Here is a 16,192-nt window from a genome sequence, read left to right on the forward strand (position 1 = left end):
TAGTGACAAATTACATAATTTACCACTGATTCTTAAGCTAATTTTGTGATACATATTTCAAACACGAGTAATTTACCCTTTTATGGAAAAAAAATTGTAGTTAGAAATTTGGACAAAATGAGATTTTTTTATGTTATTTTACCTTTTTAAATATTTTTATTCTTTTAATTAAAAAATGAAAAAAGATCATTTATTTATAATAAAAAAATATCATATTTTTTTAATTTTTCACATCCCAACCTTTATTAAAGTGTATTTAAACACATTATTTTTTGGTTCAGCACTTCTTGTAGAAAGTTATTTTTTTCCAAAAAAAAAAAAAGAGAAGAAAAGAAAAAGAGCACAAATTTCACCTCTCAAAAAGCACTTCCCGCCATTTCTCTTAGCTCCTCCGAAATGGGGTAAACAAAACTGAGAAATTAGGGCTAAACAGCAATCTTAGCTGAAACCCATTTCTCAAAATTACTGAAATTCTCGAAAACCCAATTGAATTCACTAGAGAATATGGGTATACAAGGCCTTTTGCCCCTTTTGAAATCGATAATGTTACCAATAAACATCAAAGACTTGAATGGCTGCAGTGTTGCTGTTGATACATATTCATGGCTGCATAAAGGTGCCCTTTCTTGCAGCAAAGAGCTCTGTAAAGGCATTCCTACTACTAAGTATTCATCTTTCTTTCTCACGTTTTTCACTGATTTCTGCAAGTTCTTTTTTTTTTTTTTACTTTCTTGTGTGTTATTAGCGCAAGATATTTAATTGGGGTAAAGAAAATCTGAATAACTATTTCTTGTTGTGTAAAACAATATTGTTTTCATCTTATATGATTTCATCATTTGATGGTTCAAAGATTCTTTTTTAAATGTTAGTATTGAATATTTAATTGGGGGTGGGGGGATAATGGGGTTGTTGCTTTCTTTCGATTTCCTTTTCTGGTACATGATTAGAATTTTTCTACTGTTTTATGACTTGATGTTCATGATGGTGTCCTTAAAATGTCTTTGTTATTCCAAAGTGATGCTCCAGTACGTGAATGTGGATATGTAATTGATTATTTGGATAATAAAATTTTGATTCAGCTAATGATTAATGCAAAGGGACTATAAATCTGAGTCCATTTGTTTATACCAATTTATTGAACAAGATATTTTTGCAAAGAATGTTGCTTTCTGTATTTATCATTGCATTGGGGTTTGATTATGCTAAGTGGCGTTCATATGGAACAAAGATCGAACAAGTTTTACATACTGTTACAAGGAAAATACATTGGGTTGTCTACTTTTGTTTAGAGAATATTAATTGTAAGTTAAGATCACCTTAGTAAAATATTCTACTCCCAAAATATTGTAGATTTCACATTAAGATTGAATTTAGATGAGATCAGGAAGTGTGAACTGCCTTTAGAGAAGTAATGCCCTGGTTCGTTGGAGCTCATGGAAGGACAGAAAACCAATCGGATAGTATGGAAGATGATCCCTGCTTGCATATTTTGGTGTGTCTGGACAAAAAGAAACAATAGATGCTTTCAAAGCACCTCTTCCCCAAGCTAAAGTCTTTAAGTCTAGATTTTTAACAACTCTTTGTAGCTCGAGCATTTGCCCCCAGTCAATTCCCCCGAAACTTTCATGGACTTTGTTTGCTCCTTAAATTTAGATTAGCCTTTAGTTATAGAGCTAACAATGTATTTAACTTTTTTATGATCTGTAATTTATGCATCTTCTTGATGCCTGCTATGAAATCTATTATCTTGTAAAAAAAACTACCTTTAGAGAAGTGCACAAAAATTTCAAGTTTCACTATATTGAATGTCTTTGAAATTTCCTTCTTTGAAAATGGAAGTCTCATTGATGGCTGAAAAGATAAAAAACATAAATATAATGTTTTATGTTAGCTTAATACAAACCGTGACAATCTATTTCATTGTATGTTCTTTTAGGCATATCGATTATTGCATGCACAGAGTGAATTTATTGCGCCATCATGGTGTCAAACCTATTCTTGTGTTTGATGGAGGTCCCTTACCAATGAAGATTGAACAGGAGAACAAGCGGGGAAGGTACATATAAACTCCTAACTTTAACTTCTTAGTTGTGAGTTCCTTTTGTTTTTGATTGGTCTTATTTATGAGTTCTTAATTTCTTTGATTAAGTAATAGGAGTTCTATTGACATATTGCATCTAGAGGATGCATGAAAATTACAAAAAAAAAAAGAGAGAGATATCATTGCCTCTTTTATAAAACACAATTAACCAACATAGTCTAAAAACTGATTTATATCACAGAGATTTCCTGATAAAACAGGTTTACAGAGTTGGCAATTATGGTCGAGGCAAGTGATGAAACCTACTTTACATCTTATGTTTCTCTTCTCCATGTGGTCCCTAAATGCAGCTTGTGATAGATTTCCATATGCAGGTATACAATCATATCTACATATCTTACCTTCTGGCAACTTGATAAGGTCCATAACACTTGGAAGGTGAAGTGCTTTCTGGATATAGTCATTTGCCTGTATGGTTGAATTTTGAGATACATCTAACCTTCCAACTCGAACTTCCTATCCGATCTCTTTTTATTAGCCTTCCACCATCCTTTATTGTGATCTGGCTAAATGGAATTTCAATAGCTGTAGCTTGTCTTCTTCAGTTATTAATATCCTGTCTGTCTAAACTACTTCAGAATCACCTGCAACACATGGCAAGCCTAATGGTGGTGGTTGCCCATATAAAGCTTCATAATGAGTGGTCTGAGTTGAAGTATGGAAACTGGTATTATACCACCATTTTGCAAAGAACTAGTGTGCCACTCTGGAAGAGAGTCGCAGCAATAAACCTCAAATAAGTTGTTGAACACTTATTAATAACCTTAGTTTTGACTATCAGGCTGAGGATGGTTAGCAGTAGGGGTATACCGAATCATTCCTTGTATAGCAAACAATACCTGCCACAACTTACTTGTGAATACTGGATCCCTGTCACTTTACAATATCCTCTGGCATACCTTGGAGTTTAAATATGTGTTCCATGAATAGCTTGAAAACATAGACTACATGATAATGATGTGAAATGGCTATAAAATGGGCATATTAGTCAATTTGTCCACCCACCCAAGTGAGTTTTTCCCCGAGACGTTGGCAACACTTACGGAGTCCATACTGATACTAATCCAGGTAGCTGAAGGGCTCGGAAGAGGTTGAAGTAATCTAGGATAGGAAGCTGAATCATGTTTATTCTTTTGACACACATCACATTTCTTAAAATAAATTACCACCTTTTCCCTCATGCTTTTCCAATAAAAGAGACACAGTTTGTCTGTAGATGTGATCAACCCCAGAATCACATCCATCTACCATCGTCCCGCCAATGAAGTTCTTTCTTCTTTCCATGTTAAACAGCTCAGACTATCACTGATGTCGACTAGGTTGAAAGGTTTCCTTCTAGCGAGGAAATATATATTTTATCTCTCCACATCTCTTAGGTCTTATCTGCAAGTGGAATTGATTAATATTTCTGATTGCTGTATTTTTTTGCTTAAGTTACTCTGTCAAATGGATTAATCTTCAAGAGATAGTGATGTTGTCTAAGGGGAAAGCTGATTGCCGGAGTTCTGAGTTTGTTTAATGCAATTTTAGAAGTCATAGTGCTTGATACTTCCTCTGTGGAAAAAAAGTATTTGAGAATTTGATCTATGATTGTTATGTAGTCTAGAAATTGATCTATGGTTGTTATGTCGTCTCAAATTAATACATATTTTACTTAATTTTTAGTAAAAAGGAGGAAGATGTTTTTGCAAGCATGTTACTCAAGATATGATAGATGAAGCAATTCACAAATTTTCCTTCAGGTCTAGAAAGGAAAACCTTTCTCGTGCAATAGAGCATGAAAATAATGGAAACATGACTGCTGCTTATGAGTGCTATCAGAAGGCTGTTGATATATCACCTTCAGTGGCTCACGATCTAATACAGGTACCGAATTCATCATGATTTCACTTTTGCCATCAAGTCAGCCTTTTGTTTCTCATAATTTATATTTGCATTTGAAGGTCCTAAAGCGGGAAAATGTATGTTATGTAGTGGCTCCTTATGAAGCAGATGCCCAAATGACCTTTTTGGCCATCAGCAAACAGGTTGATGCTGTTATAACCGAGGACTCAGATTTAATAGCATTTGGTTGTCCTAGGGTAAGCTTTTGTCTGTTTTTTTGGCAAGTTTTGTTAAAAAAAGGTTTTCCTTTTATGCCGTTATATTGTTTTTGTACTTTGTTATAAAAGTCCTGGTAATTGTTTGTTGAATCCAGATCATTTACAAAATGGATAAGTTTGGGCAAGGTCTTGAGTTTCGGTACTCCAAGCTGGAACAAAATAAGGAACTGAGTTTAACAGGTTTCACAAAGCAGATGCTTCTTGAGATGTGCATCTTGAGTGGTTGTGACTATTTGCAGTCCTTGCCTGGAATGGGGCTCAAAAAAGCTCATGCACTTATAAAAAAGTTCAAGAGTTATGACAAAGTGAGTATTATCATTAGAACATTAGAAAAGTGAATTTTTTAGAAAAATTTGTATGTATTTTGCCAAAGTTTTCTTCCTCAATATGCTTCTCTTATCTATTGACCCGCATTTGGTACTGGACATTTACATGAGAATGATAATGGAAACTAATTTGTTTGCTTACAGGTCATTAAGCACTTGAGGTACAATACTGCTGCAGTTTCTCCTATGTATGAAGAATCTTTCAGAAAAGCAATTATGACCTTCCAGCATCAACGAGTTTATGATCTCATGACTGAAGATCTAGTTCATTTGTCCGAGCTCTCTGATCTTGGTAGTCAAGATCTAGATTTCCTAGGCCCATATCCTTACATATTTATTTATGATGCAACTTTGATGCTTGTTACGATCAATCTCCTTTATTATGGTCAGAGGTTTTTCTACGATCCATTCCTTAACCAGGAGAACGCTGATACCTACAGAAGTAGCTCAAGGAATAGCAAAAGGTGACATTGATCCTTTCACTATGATGCCATTTCAGGTATTTAATTTTAGTCCTCTTTTCGTTTATGAAGTTTCTTGATTTCAGTTCTCTTGAGTTAGAAGACCAATCACTTTTTGAGTGATATTCCCTACATTCCCTTCAAATCTACGTCATTATTTGCATTTATGCTCTAGCTTCAGCAGTATTATGTTCCCAATAAACTGAGGTTTGAAGGAAACTCGAGGCAGCCTATGGTTAACCATCTTGGTAAAACACTCCTTCTATCCGCCTCCATTGACCTATTGCATTTTTTTGCCCCTCTCAAAAAGCTGTCTTCTTCCTAAAACGACAATTCTTCTCCCATTAATCTTAATTAATACATGCATACTATGTATTAATTTAAAGTTGATGCGACAACTTTCGAACTCACATTTTTACTTTCATACCCTTCTCTACCAAACTCAATATAAGATCCCCGAATCCATCAAAAAATACTCTTGAAATCTTCTAAAGTCGATGCAGGTCAATCAAAATGGCACAGAGGGAGAGTACTTGAATATAGGGCCACATTCTGAGGGATATATGGACTTTATCTCTTGTTCTAGTGAAGATATGCATGCCGGCTTTAAAACTTAGTGGTTTTTTTCATGCACAACACCTACATATGTCGTGCTTCTTGTTGTGTCTTCCTCTTTTAGCATTATCAGTTCTTCATCCATTTCAATGCAAATGAAAATATTCTTTGCAACTTTATGCAAAATTTGATGAAGATAGTGTGCCGATCTGTAACCTCTGACAAATGTTTCTTTCCTTTTATTAACCTTAGATATACTTCATATCAAGTCTATATTTCTCTAAGTTATAGAATTACAATTCACCAGAAAGAATGCAACGCTGCTGAACTGGTGGATAGCAGAACTTATGAACTGAATGACTTCAAAGTGGAAGGTGAAAGGAGGAAGCTTGATTTGCCTGCACAGAAAAATCTCCTAACCAACTACTTCTGTATCCTATTGTACAAGTACTTAGCTTTACACTTCTTACTGTCATTTGGAGCTCAAGGCATCATTAACAATGATTCTCTCTTCATTTTTTGACATGTTTACGACAAACAACTCTTTAGTTATGTACCTTGCATATTTAGGAGGGAAGGCCTAAATGTATCTGAACATAGATCATTTCTCTTCTTCCTGTTTATTGCATAAATCTATATTTTGCAATTATCTCTCTTTTTTCTTTTCTCTGAATAGAGTTATGGACATTATATTAGGTTTGACGTTTGACTAGTCTTTTGGCTGGTTAAAGATGTATATCAGTGTAAAGATAAGTATGAGTCTTAAAAGACCTCTGATTTTGGTCAATCTTTTACCAATAATAGCATTGAATTGGCCTAATTAGGGCTGAATGAATATAGAGGGTTCATATAGTCATTTCCAATTAGTTTTTATTTTCATTGGAGCTTCTTTCACTTTTGCATTTCTCAAACCTGTTTTAAATGCTTTTATTGAGCTGAGGGTCTATTGCGAACAGCCTCTCTTTCTCACGGGGTAGGGGTTATGGTCTGCGTACACTCCACCCTTCTCGGACAACACTAGGTATGTTGTTGTTTGATTGTTTCCCAGCTATTGTGGAGAACTTACTTTGACACATTTCGAGAGTTGTGTAAAATCATTTTTTATGATGAGAGTTACGTTAATTTACACTGTGTAAAATCTTATTTTCTGATGAGAGTTATGTTAATCCCACCCAATTGATGTTCGAATGTAGTGCTAGATGTTAGGCCAAGTAGAGTGGAGCGGATGTAGGACTCATATAGCCAATGTCAGACTAGTCTGGGATTACTTTTTTGTACTGGCACAATAGTATTCTCTGATACTTTTTGGTAGGTTTGTGTGTTCCTTAACGTTTACTATAGGCACTGCTTCTCTTGAAGCAAAACAGAAATTTAGGGCCCCAAGAACTAGCCCTATCCTTCTGAATTCAGAGGTTGGAGTTTCAAGCGCTTGGGCAGACAGTAGAAAGGGAGCCGATTCGTATAAATTCGGGAGCTTGTCAATGTCCTCCCCCAATCCTCTGGTGAGCAAAGATGGTTTTGCAGTTAACACTGAGAATAACATTGTTGTATCATTTTGGAATTCTGATAGCATCTTTCTGAATAGTAGTTTCTTCTCCTTAGGTGGATGATGATATTCACTTGAAAGCTTCCATGTGTTTGGAGTCAAAAAGTCAAGGTAAAGACTAAGATACAAAATTTTATTGAAGGATCAATAAGTGCACTTAGACACTTCCTTTCCGTGTGTTCTTTGAGCAGGAATTCTGTTAGAGGAAGAAATTGAAAATGGCCTAGGACGACAATCTGTTCCACTACAGCATTCAATATGTAAACCCTGCATCACATTGCACAAGGAGCATGCTCTGGATTTAAGTGAGAACAAGATACGAGCAACAAAAAAAAAAGTGATAGTGAGGAGCAGCTATTTTTTGAAGAATAACAAGAAGGAAGATATTCAAGATGATAAGAGTAAGATAAATCTGGTTGCCAATGATAAATCTCATAGCAGCATTCGGGAGAATGATTATGATTCTATGTCTGATGCAATGGACGGAGCAGTCGTTGCAGCAGTCAAAATTGCCATTCCACAAAGTTCATTTTTTCAGTCCAATCCATCTGCCCAAAATGGTCAGTACATACGTATTTCTAAGCTTTTTATCAAGGATGATGTTTCCTCTGAGGCTCTGACAATAAACTCATTTTAGTTCCTGCAGGTGATGCTGAACAGAAAGAGAACAAAAGAGGAATAGTTAGGAGTTCTTATTTTCAGAAGAACTTGGCAAATGAAAGTTCTCAGGGCAACTTGGATGTTGCAGCTGAGATGGCTTCAGGAGATGACTGCTCTGAAAGGAGATTAAAGAAAAGGAAGGTTACCTTCATTGACACTGTTCAAACTGTAAGTTGTTTTTCCACGATGTGTTTTTCTTTTCATCTTTCATTTCTAATTGATAAGAAATTTGGTCAAATTTTCAGCTTGTTGCATCTAATTTCCTCTTCTTGTATAGGATAATGCAAGTGATGAATGTTTAGAGGCTGACACATCTGGCAGTCAAGGTATGTAGAAGGCCAAAACCAATATTTTGAACTCATCAATGATATGAAAATTATTTTACTCATCATTGTCTATCCACATTTGACACTCCTAATTTATGCTGAAATCTCTGGAACTGTGCACTTTCTTTTCACAGCAGCAAATGTTTCTGGGTATGCTTACCAGTATATTAATGTAAAACCAGAACTAAAAGATCAGCCAACAAGTTAGTGAGCACATTAATGAGGCAACGGCGTAGTTGGGAATTTAAACCTGCAACCTAAAGCAAAAAGCTTCTTTTATATATATATATATATATATATATATGAAGTTGTTTTTGCCCTTTTATATCCAATTGTGGCAACTAGGACAAGTATAATTGTTATATGCTAGATTGGAGATATTCTTGAGACAGTGCTGCTTTTTCCACGACTCGACTCTTCAAGCTTAGCTTCTCAAGTGACTGTAGTGCTGCTCCTTTCGATTATATAACACTTGATAGTTTCTTACTTTTTTTTTCCTGTACCATTTCTTACAAAGAAAAGGCTGTCATACAATTATCGAGAATCTCCTTCATCCTTAAGCTTTTGTTGGTTATCTTTTATAGAATCCTTTTACAGGAGAGACATCAAAACATCTTTCTATTTCAGGCGACTTCAACTCCAACCTAGATGATTCAACTAAGGAGACAAAGGATGGACAAAGGAAATTCGGTTCCAACATCTCTCATTTAGGACATTATTCTCAAATATCAGAGAAATCAATGGACAATTTTGTTTCGGTCATATCTTCATTTAGATACACCTCAAATGGTTCTCGAGCCAGTGGGCTCCGAGCCCCTCTAAAAGATATTAAGAATACCAGCACTAATAGGTAATACTATTTTGAACATCTACTTTTTGTTTAGTTCTGTTTTTGACTGTCACCTCTAAATTTACCCTTTGACTGAAGGTCCGCTAGTAACATGGATCTAAGCAAGTTTGTGTACAAGCCAACAAAGCAAAAGCAATTATCAGCACGTCATAAGGTCTAAACCTTGCAACTACACTGCCTGCATTTGTATAAACTGGATTCGGCAATTGTCAACTTGATATCTATGAGTTAGAATCAACTAACAGCTCCTGCTAAATTTCCATTTTGTTAGGTGAGTAGCCATTTTTTTTGGCCAAATTCACAGTTTCCCTTTTCTTTTCCTCTAGGTAACTAAAACTGTTTCAATTCTCTGATGCAGGATCCGCTCTGATAGGGATATCTTTTCGTTTCATCGGCAGCCTGAAATTTGAAGGTTTACTTCACTTTGGTTTTCTATTTTTATTACTCATTTCTTATGATTCTTCTCCACCTTATGTTTTTAGTCTTCTCAATTCCCATATTTGAGATGCGTTTACGGAATATTGAAGTTTCTCAAAGATCAATAAGCAGTTTTATATGTACATTGTGAATGGAATTGTTATCTGATATGATTGTGTATATCTACTTTTCTGATAGTGAGGTGAAGAAATCAAGTGTAAGTTCAGGGGAGAGTAACTTATTTAGCAAAAGCTGAAAAAAACTTTTCTGGAAAATGTTTCACAAGAATCAACAAAAGAAGTTTCTTTTTAAACTAAAAAACTAACTTTGCATGTTTAAGTTTTTACAACACTGGAACTGGTAATACCATTCAGAAATCGTTAGCTGGACGAATATATAACTTTGTGAGGTTTCTAAAATATATAACTATTTGATTAAGACTTAATTACGTAGGAAACAATTATTATGCATTTCTATGAACACATTTGTCTAAGTAAGAAATCCTGGCAAAAAGATTTCAAATTTTGCCATTTTTGTTGGAGTAATTCACGGTGTTTTAAAAAAAAAATATCTTACTACCAAATTGACATATTTCTTAAAATTACAATTACAAAAATAAAAATAAATATCCTGAAGTTACCCCAACCGTTCATATGTATTTATAGAGAAAAAAAAAATCAAGTAGGGAGAGTTTCTTTTGTATGGCTCCATAAATATCACAGTCCCCTTAATCTATATTTAAAGTTTTACCCCTAAGTACGAAAGTGGTAATTAATTACTTTTAAAAAAAAATTAGAGGGAGTAATAGGACCTCATAAAAAATAAGTCAGGGATTTTTGGTATAGGCTAGGGGTAATTGAGTATTATCTCTATTTTGTATAAATATACTAATTTTAGAAAGTAAAATATTTAAGAAGGAAAAACTAATATATTCAAATATAATTTCAAAAGTGAAAAGTAAGTTAGAAAAAAAGTTTTCAAATATATTTGTTTGATATTTTGTAATTACTTTGATTAAAAAATCTTTAATTATGGACATCTTAATAATTCACATAAAATTTACGTAAACAAAAATATGATCTACTAGAGTACTATACAAATATATTACGTTTAATTTATTTTAGAGTGAATTTAAAATCATTTAATTAGTACAATTTATAATTTATCAATATTAATTCTATTTATCAAATATTTGTTTTACACTTAATAAGATGATTTAATATATTTTAATTAGTAACACTAAAAAGTAAATTTGTGAACAAATATTGAGTCTGTGCACAACAACTCGCAATCTTCGTAACTAGTTCTTAGTATAAACACCAAAATTTCTATCATCTATCAGGTACTGTTTGGTCCATGCTAGAACAAGATAATGGGATAATTCTTTAGCGATAATAATATAAATAATTTTTATCCTATATATAATGACAATAATATAATATGAGAAATGCTAACGGAAATATTTATTGCTATTAAATATCTCTTTTATTATTTTAGTGTCATTTCACCTGTGATTGGTGCTTTTGAAAATGAAATTCAAAAGCTAAATTTACACAATGTCAAAATACAAATTCTATTGATTGCCATTATTTCTTAATTTAGTTCATGGACGTGACTTTGATTATGAGTGTGTTTCGTATTCAAAATAAGGAAAATGATTTCCCTTCAAAAATTAAGGAAAACAGTTTTCAAAAAACTCTCCTCCAATTTTAAATTAATTTTTTTTTGTTGAAAAAACATTAAATTTTTAAAAAATATTTTCAATTTCAAAATTTTATGTTTCATTCTATCCCTGACCGCCTAACCCACCCACCCACCACGGGCCAGCCCCCAACTCCACCCCCTCCCCAAAAAATTAATTTTGTTTTTCAAAATATTTTCAACTTCAAATTTTTATTTTTAAACTCCTATCCCCCTTTCCCTGGCCAGCCCCCCACCCACCCCCAACCCCCTTAAAAATTAATTTTATTTTTTAAAAATACTATCAACTTCAAAAATTTATTTTTTCACTCCTATCCCCTCCCCCTGCCCCCATCTACTACCCCCACCCCACTCCCACCCCCACCACCCAAAAAAAATATTTTATTTTCAATTTCATAAATTATTTTTTACTCTAGTAAAAATAAAAGATGTCTCTCAAAAATATTTTTCATTCATAAATTAAACATTAAATCATTTCCGAAAAATTATTTTCTAGTTACCAATCAAACATGAAAAAAAAAGTCCAAAATCTACTTATTTTCCAGAAAAACATTTTCCTCCGTACCAATCACACTCTATGTCTGTTATTTTCAGTTAGTCATTCTCATATTCCTAACCTAAAGTGAATCGTATTACTTCCTCTTATAAACTCCCAATTCTATGAAATATATTTAGCCCTTAACTATACGCTATTCTCTATTTTCTTTCCTTCGATTACTATTTCACGTCACTATATTGTAAATTAAATCAGCAAATTCCACAATAAAATTTTATAATTATTTCAAGACTATTATATTTCGCTTTCCAATAACAAAGAGCTAATAGATTCAGTTTTGAGAGCATTAGGTAAGTATCCACATGCAAGAAGTTAACATGTACATAGCACAATGTGCATTTTGCTTTCTAACAAATAACGATCACTCAATATTTGTTAAGTCTAAATTTCTTGCTGATGAATATTTATTCTTTTAAGAAAAAATATTCTATGAAAATGTATTGCACTGTATATATTATTTTAAAAGGAAAATGTGGACACTTATCATACTTTATTTTATTAAAATGACAATGATCCTTTTTTTTTGGGGTAATAGAAACGGACCTCTTAATATTAAATACTCTAATTTGGTAGGTCTATATATTTATTCAAGTAGATTCATAATAAAGCACTACACATGAAAAGAAAAACATGAAAACGACTAAGAAAAAAAATTCAATTTCAAATTGTTCCCTATATAGTCCTTGATATGTCATAATATGGTTGTCATTCTTAATTAATATGTTGTAAAAATAAGGAAATTTCAGATTGTTTGTTGACATGTCATTTTGCAGAGAAGTTTAAAAGTATTGATTATAAAATATGTTTGGACAATATTCGTGGAAGAAACTTTATTAGATCATCGCATATAAGAAAGAACAAAAAAGTTCTGATGTAACAAATAAAATATCTTCATCATTAATTAAAATTAAATTCAAATTTTGAATATCAAAAAATAAAAAATTATTATTATTTATTTTCTTAATAAATTATACACAACACAAATTTTTATTAATCGAAGCTACATATATCGAGCACTAATAGCGCACTAATAGGAAACGAAAATAAATTTTAACCTAGGAACCTCGCACTTAAGTATTAATTGTTATACCATGATGATATTTATACCACTAATGTGTAATATACGTCCTATAGATTTTATTTGGGACAAATTTTAATAACAAATCTTTAACTGAAATCTTTTTTACTTTTAGAAGTATATAATGAAATGTCAATAGTATCCAAACAAAAAAGTAGTGCATGCAACAACATATCATATTCACATGATTTATGTGCTAAATTTTACATTGATCACACCTAATACACTTAAATTATAATTATTAATGTCAAAACACTCACGAAATTAAGCATCTTAATTTTAAACAATCAAATTAAGCATATAAATCTTTTTTTTTTTGAATTCTTGTTTAAGAAGAAATTAAAATTATAATGATTCTTATATTACAATTGGTGCTTCAAATTAAAATCTTAATATTATGAATCCAAGAATTAAAAGAAACTCACCGCTCATAATTGATTAGACTTTCTGAAAGAGACCAAAGTTTTGTCACCACTTATGAAGAACTGTTTGTGCGGGGTTTTATATGATGTTCAAACATAAGTGAGAAAAATTAAAGGTAACATATATTACCTCATTGGCATAGGTAATGTCAAATTATATTTGCTCCGTCTTTAATTATCTGTCCACTTTTGAATTGACACATCAATTAAGAACACATTTATATACATAGTGAGTGTCATTTTACCCTTATTAATCATGAAATGAATGAATTAAAAACTTAATATTTTCAAGAAGTTCTATACGAAGTAATTAATTGAGAATATAATAGGTATTCTTTCGTGATTTGTCAGAATGAGAAAGTATTAAAAACAACTAAAAAAGAAAAAATAACAAATAATTAGAAACAGAAGGAATAACATTCTAACAACTTGAAGGAAACATGTATAATTTTTTCAAGAATCATCATCAAAATTTTCTAACTTTCTATTACATGAGTAATGGAAAAATTGAATTGGTAATCCATCAATGTTACATTTACTAATTAAGAAAAAAAAGTAAATAAATCTTTTCTCTTTTCTATTAACTTTTTTTCATACTATTTCTTAAAAAACGAGAAACTAAACTCTAAATTCATGGTTCAATAAAACCAGTCATCCTTAGAATTAAATCTCTTGCTTGAATCAAATTCCTTCTTTTGAGCGTCCCTCCGTAGCCGATGCAAATTGAAAATGCCATCATTCTTCTAATAACTCTCCGTTTAATTATCACATCGGGTGGTACCATTTCATCATCGTCATACTCATCTTCGAAAAAGTTGTCCATGAAGAATGAAGCTTTGTTCATGGGTGTGGACTCAACATCTTGCTTCATAATTATTTTTCGTATCATGGATACGTTGTTGTTATAACGCCGAACTTGAAACCCAAATTCAGCTTCTTCCTCGTCAGCAGAATTTTGAAGCTCCATTTCATGCTCTTGAGGAAAAAGAATTTCGCTTTCTTGAAATTCTTCAGCCATGAAAAATGAAGTATATATGAGAAGAAAATGATATGTTTTTTTGAAACAAAAATAGTTGAAGTGAGAATTTAATAAGAGAAGGGTATATATATAGGCATGCTAAAAAGCTCCAGTGTGGGTCCCACAATATTCTCTCCCAAAAATATTTCTCTCACTAAGGACTTGTTTGGTCATGCGATATGGAATCATAGTATAAAATCATGATATGATAGGATGAAATGAAACTATTTATAGTTTTTACAGTTTATAGATTCTTATGTTTATGAAAAAATATACGGCACAAAATTTTTATATTGTATGTTCAAACACAACTTTAGCTTCATTTCATGATTTCATAATATGATATCATATCATAATTTCATACCATAATTTCATATTGCATGACCAAACGATCCTTAGCGAGAGAAATAATTTTGGAGAGAATATTGGGACCCACCCACACTTATGCTTTTTAGCATGATCATTCAACTAATCCCAATGCGTATATATACCCTTCTCCTACCTTGAGATGAGAAAAGGGTGTATATAGTCATTGTGATTAGTTGAATGTCATGCTAAAAGCACGAGTGTGGGTCTCCATAGTCTCTCCAACTTACTAAGCGCTTGTTTGGTTATGCAATATGGAATTATGAAATAAAGTGGTAATTTTATTTGGACATGCAATATAAAATTTTTTGTGTTGTATATTTTCTCATAAATATAAGAGCCTATAAGCTGTAAAATTATTAAAATAACCCAAATTATTTATTCAATCTTATCAAATAAACAAAAATTTATAGAATCACGTAATAAATTATTACAAAGCTATTTATTCTCCATTTAATAAATTACTTCATCAAACTTTAATTTAATAAAAAAAAATTAAACATAAATTGTAGTGTACTAATCTTAAATATAATCCTCCCATATAGTATAAACCATCTTCTCTACTCGTTCAACTTGTATTTGTTGATCGTATGACCGAGAAGATGAACCGACATTATTACTTTGAGTCATTTGTTGGTCAATATCATTCACAACTATATTTTCATGCTCATAGACCAGAAATATTTTATCACCCTTTTGGTATTTACAAATAGTTATGTAACACTGTACAAGTTAAGACAATTTTCACTCGTGTGTTTATATTAAATGGTTCATTTGTTGTTTCACTTATGTGCAATTGCACATTTTTAGAACATTTTCATACTAAAATCAAACATATTAGAAGTAGTGATTATCAAACATACATCATTAGTTTTGTCCTTTAATTTTTCATATTAAATTGCTTTAAATATTTTCATACGTAGCCGGAAGAGAAGGTCTTTTACTATGAAATCAAAAAAGTATTACTCCCCCCATTTATATTTATATTCGCCAAATCAATTCTTATACTTTATCATGTATATTCATCAAATTGAAAGCAATAAAAAATTCTATATTGGTGAGAGCAATAAATTTTAAAAAATAATGATATGAATAATTAATTTTATTTACATATAAAATAAATGTTTAGTAGGTATAATGTGGGGTTGTTTTTAACAAAATATAAATTGTAGGTCCAACTTTGTAATTAAAATTTTTTAAATCATAATATGAAATTCTCATATCATGATTTTTGAAGAATAGGATATTCTATAACATGATATGAAATCATGAGATGGAATCAGCGTGAAATCGCATGTCCAAAGTTGATTCTATCTCACGATTTCATATCGTGATATGATATCGCATGACCAAACCCCTACTTAATATATATATTAGATACTTTGTGCATCTATGATTTTGTATGTGTATGAACTTTAAATTAAGAAGTTCAGAATTGAGATAAAACACAAAGCCTGATAAAAATAAATTAAAAAATTGACAAAGAGACTAAGATATACAATATTAAGGAAAATTTTAGTAACTAAGTTGATTGACTACCTGAAACCTTGTTGGTGAGAGTTCAATTCTCCACTCAGTAATCTCCTTCCTCGTTTTCCTTTTCAATAACAAAAAAAAAATTATTAAAATAAATTATACAAACAAAAATAAATCAATCAATATTCAATGAAAATATAAATAGTATTACCCATTAAACTAATATTTAAA

The 16,192-nt window shown here is 31.8% G+C and overlaps 1 protein-coding gene across 4 annotated transcripts; it reads left to right on the plus strand.

The window, feature by feature from the left end:
• The first annotated feature begins 274 nt into the window (after positions 1-274).
• Positions 275-9,524, plus strand: LOC101256253 (exonuclease 1). Of its 4 annotated transcripts, XM_069294471.1 has the most exons (17): positions 275-665; positions 1,937-2,056; positions 2,416-2,479; positions 3,844-3,967; positions 4,045-4,182; positions 4,299-4,508; positions 4,674-4,848; positions 4,955-5,028; positions 5,853-5,976; positions 6,887-7,047; positions 7,148-7,202; positions 7,283-7,651; positions 7,729-7,919; positions 8,029-8,077; positions 8,705-8,927; positions 9,006-9,198; positions 9,286-9,524. In XM_069294471.1, the coding sequence occupies exons 4-16, from the start codon at positions 3,896-3,898 to the stop codon at positions 9,085-9,087; spliced, it is 1,923 nt and encodes a 640-aa protein (XP_069150572.1). In that variant the 5' UTR covers positions 275-665; positions 1,937-2,056; positions 2,416-2,479; positions 3,844-3,895; the 3' UTR covers positions 9,088-9,198; positions 9,286-9,524. The 4 variants fall into 4 exon arrangements, with proteins under 4 accessions (XP_069150572.1, XP_069150569.1, XP_069150570.1 ...); XM_069294468.1 differs by lacking the exon at positions 2,416-2,479 and having other exon boundaries at positions 280-665; XM_069294469.1 differs by lacking the exon at positions 2,416-2,479 and having other exon boundaries at positions 280-665; positions 7,738-7,919.
• The last annotated feature ends 6,668 nt before the right edge of the window (positions 9,525-16,192 follow it).

Source organism: Solanum lycopersicum, chromosome 2 (genome assembly GCF_036512215.1).
Source record: "Solanum lycopersicum chromosome 2, SLM_r2.1".
NCBI classification, from domain to species: domain Eukaryota; kingdom Viridiplantae; phylum Streptophyta; class Magnoliopsida; order Solanales; family Solanaceae; genus Solanum; species Solanum lycopersicum.